This window comes from Coptis chinensis, chromosome 9, assembly GCF_015680905.1.
Source record: "Coptis chinensis isolate HL-2020 chromosome 9, ASM1568090v1, whole genome shotgun sequence".
Lineage (NCBI taxonomy): Eukaryota > Viridiplantae > Streptophyta > Magnoliopsida > Ranunculales > Ranunculaceae > Coptis > Coptis chinensis.
In genome coordinates, this window is record NC_141464.1 from 81,859,171 (window position 1) to 81,871,870 (window position 12,700).

The window sequence follows — 12,700 nt, forward strand, 5'->3', positions numbered from 1 at the left end:
AATATATATATGTTGGAGTGATCTACTCAGGACACTCACAAGATGTAAAATGTAATTTCTTTGCTATTTAATACAATTACCCTTTAGCGGGGAAAAAAATGCAAATTATAAAACCTTTTTTTTTTTTTTTTTTTTCATATTGCCTCGTGTAGGGCTTCTCTCAGTTTATTGGTCATAATCCTGTTGGCCCTCTTTGACAGATGTTCTAGGTAAGAGGATAATCCTCATGGGTTTTCTTAAGCGGACCTAAAGGCATTTTGAAAGTGTCAGTGTATAAGCAATTAGGTACACATAAATTCTCTATCAAGGGCCTTCTATTTCATTTTTGGAACCTGCAAAGAGATAAAGGATGTGGTGCCTTTTGAGGACATTGTATTTATTTAAAGGTCTATCTTGCCGTAGCATGTTTTTGATGGGTTATTATGTTTTGGCTGCTCTTGCTTAAGTTAATAATTCTTTCGTTTATTTTAGCCTGTGTCATAAGTGAATACAGAAACAAAGACTAAAGAACAACAGAGAACCGAGAGCCATAGAGGTAGAGGTGTAGAGGAATAGCCTGGCTTGGATTGGTCCCTAGAGGTTCCAACTTCAGTTTTTCCCCAGGATTGCCTGGTCCATGTGATGCACAGGCAATGTTGTTGCATACATGGTCAGTAGTGAAGGATAATATAGACGGGAAAAAAAAGGAGTACCATGTTCAGTGTTTGTGGGGAAACGTGAAACATCAGATACATATGCAATTCTGAATCTTGCCCCAAAAAGAAAGCCCAATGAAATATAATCCTCACCATGCATCACCTGTATGAGCATATAAGCAGTTATTGAGAAAGCAAATAGGGAGAAAAGGTAAAATCAAAACATCCAAGAATGACAGAATCAGAGCAAGTACTGGCAAAGGAACAAACTGTAGGCCTGATGAGGTAAATGGTTCCTCAATATCGGACTTGATTATGTTCCACTCAAGTTGTGCAACCCGCCTCACTTCTTGGCCTTCTTTAAGTTTTTTCTGAACCAAGTAGGGGAACTTTTCAGCAACACTGTTTCGAAGACACAAGTCACAATGTCAATAAGGATATCATAAAAGACGATACAGCTCAACAACAAAACGTGGTTGAGTAAAGAATGAAGCACAGACAAACAAAATAGAATTCAAGTAACACCCTGTTGTTTTTAACCAATCGAGATTCTGGAAGGGTTCAATTTGTTTGAGGCAGTCATGCTAGTAGATCTAGTAAAAAAACAGCCAGCGATGCAACTCATTATATTTTCTAAATGCAACTCAACTTTGGTCTCTTGGGTTAAGAGGACCAAATTTAAATGTCTATCCGTCATCAAAAAGTGAATGTCACACTTTCTTTCCTCTCCTCTCCTCTCCTCTCTTTCTTTTCTCCCCACAATTAGACTACGCCAAAACTCCCCAATCACTCTCTCTTTCTCTCCTCCCAATCAACCGATTACCCTCCGTCCTCAAATAACCCTCCATCGTCATTTTACTCTTCATCTCTCAATGTTTCAATGTTGATCTTTGCAGCCTAACATTGGTCCACACCTTATAGTGGTTTTCTAGCATTTTCTTATTAGTTATTTCACTAACTACTTTGTACCCAGGGTCAGCAGTCCTATTAGTTATTCCACTAACTACTGTCTCCTAACTACTAATAAACATAGCGCTAGACTACTAGTAAACGTTCACATTCGCATATCTTACAATGCTGAAGTAACATAACAAATATATCGAAATAAAGCACCTGTCCATTGCATACTGTGTGAAACTGCTTTGGTAAGTCAAGTTTCACCCATATGGGGAGAGATTTCATCTTGTTTCGATGTTGTTCTATAGATTCGGACGAAGGATGTTGTTCACCGCTACTTCAGCTAAAAGAGTTAACAACAATAAGTTCATACTTTTGAAACAAAGCAGTAGTGGGGTATAGTTGATTGAACTCGGTGTTGGAAGCTTTGACAAAAGTTCCTATTAGAATTAAGTCATAACCGAAAAGTGAAAATTCCTTAAGCTATGAAACTCTAGACTGCTAGCATACTAACTGTTTCTCACCCGCATCTATGGACTTGTGGCAGATTGTATAACCGACTCATTAGATGTCTATATATGAACTGATGTACGTGTAAGCATTCAGGTTTGGACTATACTTTTCATTTTGAGTTTCTATTGCATTTCTTAGATTTAATATATAAGTCACCTACGCCCAATACACTCTTCACCGCATCCTATCTCGCCATAAGTTCCTCTTCAGTGAATGTTTTGGGTTTATGAAGTTCAATATGATGATCCTTTACTTTACACCTCAAAAACTTGCATGGTATCATAAAATTGTACAGAGAGTTCCTAATTTCGTAAAACTTATATTCGAACTGGAACAGAAAAAGAAGTGAATCTGCAAGTCAGTCAATTTCATCTAACAGAGTGATATATTGCAACATGCTGAGAAACTCTGGACAACTATAGACAAAGGAATCACATTGTATATTTTACACCAAATTGTTAAGGAGCTAATGTAAAATCTTTCGACTCTACGTCCATAACCAACAAGAGACAACATATATTAAACACTCCAAACCAACAAGAGACAACAGATATTCAGCACTCCATAGGCAAGGATGCGACTAAAGACTTCTCTCGGCAACTACACTTTTGGAACTAAATGACGAGATACTTCATCAACAAAGTCGAGGTGTCGGCTCAATCCAAATTGGGCGAGGCAGGATCATGCCGGACTCCACTGGGCAGTATGGTTCATAGGTCCCGTCTTCCAAGTTGAAAACACCAATGTCATGAGGACCTACTCCATGTTCTTCCATTCGCATATAGCCTACATGGTAATCGTCGGTGACATAAATGCAATCCGGCTTGCATCCTGGGAAGTCTGAAGCTGATACAGAGAAAGAAGAATTATCCCCAAGGAAAATTGCACGACCACAAAGGGTTTTAAGCTCAACCCACTTAAGCTCAACAGGGTCCAACTTGTAGACGAGGAATCCACGAGTAACATAGCTATATTGACCGTTATCAATTTCATCAACATTTTCATTGACATGACCCTTGTTATCGTCACCATTGTCATCAGCGTTATCATCATACTCATCAGCATCACCACCATCATCATCAGAATAACCATCACCATCATCATAGTCACTATCATCATCGTCATCATATTCATAATCCTCACCACGATCACCATCATTGTCATCATAATCATCACCACGATGATCATCATCATCAGTATCATACCCAACACCATTACCACCATCACTTGAAACCAACCTATCCCTTATAATCAGTAACAAGTCCCCAGATGATTCGACAAGGTACAAGCCATCAGCACCATCGACGGTGATGTCAACACCATCGCCATCAAAAGGGGGAGGTGCGACCCTTGAAAGGTTGGGACCATTGGGATGACTTACATCACAAGAAAAGACGTTTGCAAGGCAATCAACAAAGTAAAACTGATTTCCAAACCAAATAACATCTTCAATGCAAGTGTAATCCAAGTCTAATTTGGTCCAAACTCTGTCACCCATCTTACAGAAGGCTATCCTCCTCATGTCGCAATAAATTGCCATGACAAAAATATTAGAATTTGAGATTGGGTTCGCTGAAGATATTGCCTTCTTGACATTGACACATTGGGGTTGTTCAAGCAAATAAGGAATATCCAGTGTAGTTAAAGAAGGCAGATGAATCTCATTATTCAATAATAAGAAAGGATTCAGTAAACTAACATCATAGTTTTCGTAACACGTCACCAACCAGCCATGGCTAGAAGTAATTATGAATCTATTTTTAGGGACTGGTAATTCCGAATGGTATTGTCTCTTCCCCAAGACGCTGTACAAACTTCGTGTTGGTCCATCACTGTTAGCTTGGCTAGGAAGCATAAGCAGAGGAACTTGATGGTGTAATCGAACTTCAAATTCAGTTACAGAATTATGCCATTGCTTACAAACAGCACCAAAATAGATTACATGCTTGATGTCGATTAACTTATCTGCAACCAAATGTAGAATATGGTCCGGAAGCTCGGACCAGTCAACCTGTCTTCTTCTACCGGAAGATGGAGGGGGAGGGAGATGATCCAAACATGGAGGACGCGTCATTTGTATAAAGTATTCTGCGATTTGAGGCTGGAGATTATCAGACTCTTACTCTGATCTTAGAAAACACCACAATGATTCTGAATCCTATTTTTATACCCGTAAGCGAAGTGCTCTACAAACTCCAGTAAGTTACTACCTATCTAAGTCAGCCTCCATAGTTCACAAGAAAAAGAACAAAAGACAGGCAACGAGTTGGGACTGATATAAATAGGCAGATTATTTTCTACTACAACTTCCTTTAGGAAATCACTTTCCTAAAAGAATTCGGACAATAAATTAGAAGGTGAGTTTGCATGCTACGTACAGTGAGTAGAATGCTGATTTGGAATTAGAAAACTAGTACAAAAATGAATAGAATTCTTCTTGTACCTGAACAAGGCTTCGTTGGAAATTTTCTTGTTCTAACACGTTTCTCTCAAACGGACTGCGAAATGATTTATCGGTTACCCACACCTAAACGGGTTTGGGTCGGTTTAACCCAACCAAGCTTCAATTTTAACTTTGGTTTAGGCCCCCAAGATCAAAAGTGGGGAATGCCTGATAAATTAGAGAGAGATAGATTTGAGAGAATATTTACTTGATTGATTTTTATTATTTATACAATTACAAGTTCCTAATCCGTACTGGGGCTAGAAATGGTACGGATGCGACCGAATCCGACTATATCCGAATCCATTTTAACGGATATGGTTTATATGTTTGTGACTAGAATTCGACCTGAATATCCAAAACCCGAATCATTTTAACAAGATTTATATTTTGATGCCTAAAAATTAATTTATATCTTACATTTATATATAAAAATCATTAAAATAGTGTATTTTTTGGTGTTTTTTAATGGATATGGATATCCGAAATCTGACCCGAATCCGGATGGATCCATATATGGTAAAGAGTTTTGAGTGAAAAGTCGACCCGAACCCGCTCCATTTCCAGCCCTATCCGTACACATTGTTGCTATCTACGTTAATAGAAATCCTAAAACAAATAGAAAAGAAACTGTACAAGCTGCGAGAGTTGTTTACTGGAATAGAAGGCGCAGGCACACTCTAATTGTACTAAAGTAGAGGGCGTGCACACTCTGACTTCCAATACTCCCCCTCAAGTTGGAGAGTGAATGTCAAAAACTCCCAATTTGCGAATTAATCTCATAAAGGTGTCATTGCCGAGAGGTTTAGTGAAGGTGTCCTAAAAGAATTCGGACAATAAATTAGAAGGTGAGTTTGCATGCTGAATACTAGAATGCTGATCTGCTTGAATATAAGAAACTGACTTTGGGCTTTTTTCACTGGACGTGAGGACGAAACTAATATTGGGCTTTGTCCTTTTCAGGCCCAACTATCTGTTACCTTAATTTGGTTCTGATTCACATACTCGTACCACAAAAAACAGCGAGAGAGAAGAAAGAAAATGGCAAGGTCGTCGACGTCGTCAACAACAACAACAAAAGATGCACAAGCTCTTTTCCAATCCCTCCGATCTGCTTACGTGGCTACACCCACTAATCTGAAGGTCGTCCTTATATTCTTACTAACATTACAATATCTTGTGAAATGTCAGAACCCAAATTTTAATACCAAAAATATTAATTTTCTTTGCAGATCATTGATCTTTATGTCATGTTCGCTATTTTCACTGCTGTCATTCAGGTATAACTTCCATTTTATATGTTAGGCAGTCAGATTTTATGTGTGTTATTTTAATTGATAATAAGTGTACTAAAATTTTTATGTGCCTGGAGAATGTAAGTAAAATTTGTCCAAAAAAGAACTTAAATGGGTTAGATGGAAATAAGACACAATTTGTGAAGCCTGCCTGGTTATTTCCCCTTTCGCTCTCTCAGATGTGTTATACGTAGATTGATGAGGTGGGTTATTAAGTTGACTACTTCAAGTGGTGTGCTGGAAGGCGCTAAGACTGGACTCGTAATGATGGACAGATGAAAATTCGTTTTTATTAGAAGTTGGACCAATAATACATATTTAGGGCAGAGCAGAACCTCAGGCCCTACTACCAAAGGACAATATCCGCCGAGCCTTGATACAATCAAAGCGAGGATTCATACAGCATTCCTCTGAAAAGAAAAGAGACTATGAAATCCGGGATTCGAGTTAAGGACGAGCGAAGGAAGACATATATATCCCTTAACGGAATGCAAGCCATAGCCTCTCCAGACAATCACTTACCTTACCGAGCTACAAGCGAACAAGAGGAGGCCAAATCACGAAGGTGCAATGGCTACAACGGGAAGGAGTGCTTCCTCCCAGCAAACACTGTTCCTCCAAAGGCTTTCTCAGCCCGACGATGGAAGCAAAAGATGACTCGACCAAAGCTGTTCCCAAAGTTATTAGGGAGAAGTTCCCTTAACTGAATGAAAGTCACAGCTCAGTCGAACTTCCTAATCCAATCCACATGAACTTTAACAACTTAACCACTAATGATTGAAAAATTGCTAAACCAAGACTCCTTAGCGAACAAGAATTTCCTTATTTCATGCAAGATTCTATACACGTACCAGTTACGCGAACCAGCTCCATCATCCACATCTCATATGCCATTGGCGGGGGTCCCATTCGTCATGTGCCCTTTTACAGGATCCCATTCCCAGTAAGTAGACTTGAACCCATACCCTTGATTCCCGCCTTGAGCCTCAGCCCGAAGGACCAAAGGTTGCTGTTTGGTCTGGATAAGCAGGCAGGGACAGGCTCCTCGAGCAGATACCATTACAATGGAGAAGCTCATCTTCCCATTACCGGCGGAGAACTCAAGGGCTCCAAACTCCTTAGGTCTTGTTTTGTAAGCTTGAAGCTTTGAAACCTGTCGAGCTCCACTAACCTAAGCTTACCAGATCAAGTAGATCACTACCGAAACCCGTACCGTACACGCTGCTTTCCCCCGAGACAGTCCCTAAGGGGTGCTATGTTGACTGAAGCAAGCAGGGAAGACTCCCTATGACTCATTCCTGTGCTCCTTCGTCAATCTAGGTTCGGTTAGGCTCAGGGGACAAGGCTGGCCGGCAAAGCAACAGGGCCTTTGGTTGCAGAGCGCTCTAGGTGCACTTGTAGCGAAAATCTTTGTTGCTTGTGCCACTGACCGAGAATGACGTAATAGTGCGGACTAGAGTGATCTGGTTTTCGTGGCGCTCGGGCTTTGTCTACCAGAAGAACCTGTAGCTTGAGGTGGAACCCTTTTTACAAGACTCAGACTAGAAAACTAGCGACTCGTTTTCTTTCTTGCCCCATATCTATTGACTTAGATGGTCTTTGCATCAAGTGGGAAGCGGCACGCCAATCCCACAAGAGAAGCTGCTTCTTGGTGACAGGCCCGGTAAAGAACGATTGGGCATTTGCATAGACAACCTAGGGGGTCGGCGGGATGAAGCGCTTTGGCTCGAGACATAATAGAAAGTATAAGTATGCAAGAACCCTATAAGGACAGCGAAAGGGATGCATATGTGCAGCTGTGAAGAAAATAAGCGAAGGACCCGTGTGGACAAAGGCTTCGATGATGACTCTCGTCCATAGCTTCTGGTCGCAGTTGGTAAAAAAACCCGATCATTGCGTTAGCAGAGCTCTGGGAATTCTGCGGATAAGTAATCGGCAGCCTGGGTAGGGGGTGGTTCGGTTAGAGCGGGGGGTAAGGGAGATCTTCTAACCAAAGATCGAGCAGCTCTTGACGTTAGGCCGGAATGCCATTGTCAAGGAACTGAAGGAGTCTAGAAAGAGAAAGCGTTCAGAGAGGCCACGGCATAGTCTTCTACTCTTGGATCAGAGGAATGGGCAGAATAGAACTCCATCGATCGGGTCTCAAAAAAGATAACCACTTGGAGTAGATAGAACTGATGATTGGATTGGGAAGGTCACTGAGCCACTAGAAGAAAGATTTCATATCAAGTACACGCTAATGGAAGCCAAGCCGACAGGCCTTCTATTGAGGGGGCGTATTCATTCTTGAAAGAATGGACTATGAGAGAGAATACAAGACAGCCCCCTGGCACATCTCGGCCAAAGCATATCATATCGTAAAGCAAACAAAGATGGTTTGTGGTGTTAGGTCCGAAAGGTACCCTATATCTGAATTGAGGTGAGCCCACCTGGTTGGAAAGAAGAATGGAGAAGCTGACCTGGAATAATGCTACGCTTCATAGCCTCTTATTTCACACTTAGCTAACTGGTCATTCTCCTATCTGTCCCTGGGACCAGTTTCGTTCCTATCGGTCTTTAACCCACCCTTCCATTCATGTCTGGCTCCGTTTCATTCCTTTTCGATTCGATTTCTCTGCATCCGTAGAGGCCAAATCATACGCTGCTAAAACTAAAGCCAAGTAGTCCTCCGCTTCAGCAATCCCCATCTGCTGCATCTAAATATGCTGTTTCATCTGCGAGACAAAAGCATATGCCTTTTTGTTTTTCTTAGCCTTCCCTTCCCTATGGAGTTGGTTTGTTCCAGGAAATAATCTGACTTAACTGGGCTCCCAGCTCCATAAGGACTTATTCAACCCGGCCTCCCATTCCAGGCGAGAGTCAGTGCTAGGTTTAATAATTCCTCTCTTCCAGGTAGTAGCTATTAGTGAGTGATCGGCTGCTAGGGCCGAGAGGTCTCTCGAGCCTCCTCAGACCTCTGATCTTCCTTACGTCTGTCTCTTCCGATTTCTTATCTGCTTTGAGCTCTGTTAGTAGCTATCTTTGACTTCCTCTCTTTGGGGATGGTTATAGAGCTTCCGCCAATACGAAGATAGTTCCCTTTACGGACTCCCCAATTCCTTCTATTGAGAGAGAATCCTCTGGATAATGAAACCTGCAGCTATTGCCCAAGTCGGGTTTTTATTTTGTTAGGATGGACATAGGTGCGCACCTTCCTTTTACTTCAAGTTGAGCAAAGGGTTAGCCCTCCGATCTCTTAATAATAGTTGCTCGGCTCACGAGGTTCGTACTGAACTTCGAGCCCACGCACGAAGTCCAGTTTTTATGTCCATAAGCACTCCCCTTTTCTTTTACACGTGTGCTGCTTTTCCAGTTCTACCAGCTCTGCTGGCTCTTTCTCATTAAATTGCCAGAAGGGGATCCTAAAACCTCGCTCTTGAATTGAGTTTGCTTTGCCTTTTTGTCGAAAGTGAGGGTTGCCCCCTTTCTCTTAGTTCTCGGTTGGACCGCCTTTTCGGCGTCCACCTAATGCCTAAGTGGTTAGGCGAATAGCTGGCCAAAGGGTTTTGTAATATAAGGTACTGACGGCTGGACCTACTGATCACCTACTGATCTCTGTAGTAGCGTCTCATTCCATTTTTGGCATAAGCACCTTCTCCAACCGGTGAATGTGGTTTTGTTTAGTGGCATAGTTCGAACTCTATCTTCTATTCCCGTTAGGATCACGTGCACATCCAGCTAATAGAAAGGGCATCACGTTCCGCCACTACGCCACGCAGCCTTCTTTATCAATAGTAGTGCCTGCCTGGTCCCTTGTCCTTGCTCAAGGACAAAAACTAACTGCGGGCGATACTCAGAGCTGCGGACTTCAGCCTTAATTAAGTCCTACCTCCACTCTAAGAACTACCTAGCTCATATTTTGAAAGGGCTGCCCTTACCTTAGCCCATGCCTTCCTTGCGGCAGGAAGAGAGGACTTGGTCTCCCCTCCTTGTTCAACTACTAGCACAGGAAGGGACTAGCCCTATAGGAGAAGACAGAGAAGATGCAAATGCAGAAATTTAGCGTCTGCTAACTAGGATAGAGAATAGAAGGAAAATGCGGATATCTCGTCTTCATCTTCAATCATAGGTAGGATAGTCTCAGACAAGAAAACAAGAAGGCTATAAGGCTAGCTCGATCTAATTAGTTATCAGGCATTCAAGCTTTATATATCTGAGCAGACAATATATTTATTACAATCGTCTTCTATTATCTAAATAAAAAAAGGCAACTGAGAATCCTCAAAAAGAAGAAGCAGGTACCTCTAGCAGGGATACCTTCGCTCATACATAAGGAGGGTCCTGGAGGAAAGAGAGATTATATACTGCATCTCTCCCGAACTGATCGATATAATCCATTCTAATATAATAGAGCCTAGCGTGCTCTAAACCTACCAAACCAATGTGCTTAAGAAAGGCGACAGGCTACTTGAAGAAAGCAGACTCAAGACTCATAAGGACAGGGCGATAAGAAAGAGAACAAGTAATAGGAAAGGGGAACTCATCTCTAGAGGAAGGGATTCTACTTCCTTTCCTCCTCCAGCTCTTCATTCACTCCTACTCTCTACAAGAGATTCTACGGAGCTAGCCATGCCAAGAAGAAGGCTAAGAGCAGACAGAGGCAGGCAGCTGCTATGCATAATAGCAGAATAGATTGCAGCTCTTGCTCTCTCTTCTTGTCTAGAAGCACTTTTCAATTAGGAGCTCTACATGACTCAGGGTTGCTACATCTAGCTATCTGAAGCGAACTTGTCCTTATACCACTAGAATAGATAAAGGCTGTCAGGTGTTGTTAAGGTTTATTCTAGTTATTTTATACATTTACATTATTCTTGTGTAAAGATGAAATTAGTGGAAGCAGTGATGTCCTCTAGTCTTGTATAAAGCTGATGGATAAGTGATTAAAGGGGATTCCTATGTCAAATGCAGCATACATAACAATTCACTTTCTTTTTTTAGAGGTATTTTTATGATACAATGAGGGGCTGGGGGCCTAGATTGTTTTGACTTTTGAATCATAAATTCCAGAGATTTGGTTGAGCTCGATTCAATTGTACGACTTCACTCTTAGACTGTTATATCTAGTGCCTATCTGTAACAAATCTGATAGTTAAATGGTTATACGTAAGGAAATAGAGTACTGAATGTTAGTGAGGAGGAAATAACAAGAAACGAGTGGAACTTTGCATGTTCGTGTTGTTGTTTGTTTTGTTTTCTGTTTTGATTGTCTTTATATTAAAGTGTTAAAAAGTTTAAATACATGAAGTTGGTTTTCCTGGAAAGCAATAACCGATTTTCTTTTAATAGACACACTGATTTTTGTGCATTGTACATTTGCTCATATGCAATCTGTTTTTATCTATCAAAGGAAAAACTTAAAAAAGAAAAAAGGAAACAGTGTGCACGATATAGGTGAATCCCAGAGGGTGATTACATGTGTTGGCATATCATTTCACAATGTCTTGACAGGTGGCATGACCAATATTTGATCACAGTTGTAAACCTTTTTCATAACGTCATTGTATCAAGACCTGCACAAATATGAGTAGATCAATTGTCCAAATGGTCGATCAGTATTAGTTTAATATAAATATTACTAATAAAGTAATAAATATGTTACTACTTTCATATATCTCACTTCCTGAGAAATGGTTAAATGATAACAAAGGTTTTTTTATTTGGTTCGAGTTGGCCATCCTATTAATTATTATTTGCAATTTGTAACACGTTTTTACATTCATTTTACTGCCGAGCAGGTTGTTTACATGGCAATTGTTGGATCTTTTCCATTCAACTCTTTTCTCTCTGGTGTATTATCGTGCGTAGGGACTGCAGTTCTTGCCGGTAAGGAAGTGCTTCTTAAATTATTTATTTTGAAAAAGGCATTTATTGGGGGATAAACAATTTTCTGTTGTATGGTAGAAAATATGCTTATATGATTTCAAAAAGACTGATGTTGTTTTTTTTTTTCTACGCTGAAGTTTGTCTTCGCATCCAAGTAAACAAAGAGAACAAAGAATTCAAGGTATATCTCTCCCCTGTCCCCTCTAGTGTGCATGTGTTTTGGTTGTTGCTGCTTCTAGGGTTGTTGATAACTGAGTTATGTACCGTCAATTGCAGGATTTACCACCAGAGCGTGCTTTTTGCAGATTTTGTACTATGCAATCTGGTGCTTCATTTGGTGATTATGAATTTCCTTGGATAGTTGGCCGGAGAAGAGAGTTATGTCTGTGTTTGATAAGACCTGTTACTGGAACCAGCAGGAACTCTTTGTTATTTATTCGAAATTGTAATAGAAGAGTTTTGTTTCTTGGTTTTTTAGTTAATTGTTTTGTTGCATCGTTATTAAATACATCAACATATCTTTGAGTAATGAGAGGATAAGATGTGAAACCGTTTGTTTTGCCTTAATTCAGAAGATTCTGCATTTTGTGAAATCTGGTGCAGGATATGGTTTTACGTTACCATAGCAAGAGCTAACATCTAGAACCTATATAATCTTATTGCCTTGGAACACTTCGCCTCTAGCGCTTATGATTGTCATGTTTAACTGTGCCAGGGCCTTCATATCATTGAAAAGACGCCACGTTGGATGGAGTATGTATTGGGCAGGCTTGAAAATTGAAACCCCGGCTAGTGTTGTAGACTTGTAGCTAGAAATCAACAACTTATCAATGAAGTGGGGTTTACTTTTTCCTCAACGTTGAACTTCTTGTACCCCTAACCAAACTTGAACAGGAAATTCCAATTATTTGATGAAACTATTACCGTTGTTCGAGTGATAAAATTTTGATCTTTCAACTCTTAAATTTCTTACAAGGGATTCAAGGAACCATTGTTCTAAAATATCGATATACCCAATATACCAAAGAATTGTGTCAATTCACCAGATATTTCAT

The 12,700-nt window shown here is 40.5% G+C and overlaps 2 protein-coding genes across 2 annotated transcripts in view; one reads left to right on the plus strand and one right to left on the minus strand.

Moving 5' to 3' along the window:
- The window catches only part of LOC147478680 (putative hydrolase C777.06c), a 49,712-nt gene that overhangs the window by 2,151 nt on the left and 34,861 nt on the right, over nucleotides 1-12,700 (minus strand). The gene's annotated exons all lie outside the window — the stretch shown is intronic.
- LOC147478681 (dolichyl-diphosphooligosaccharide--protein glycosyltransferase subunit DAD1-like) lies at nucleotides 5,487-12,238 on the plus strand. Its single transcript, XM_086584546.1, is given in 6 exon segments — nucleotides 5,487-5,631; nucleotides 5,721-5,768; nucleotides 11,558-11,645; nucleotides 11,783-11,826; nucleotides 11,922-11,942; nucleotides 11,944-12,238. Coding segments are annotated over 6 exon segments (366 nt in total). The 5' UTR covers nucleotides 5,487-5,529; the 3' UTR covers nucleotides 12,007-12,238.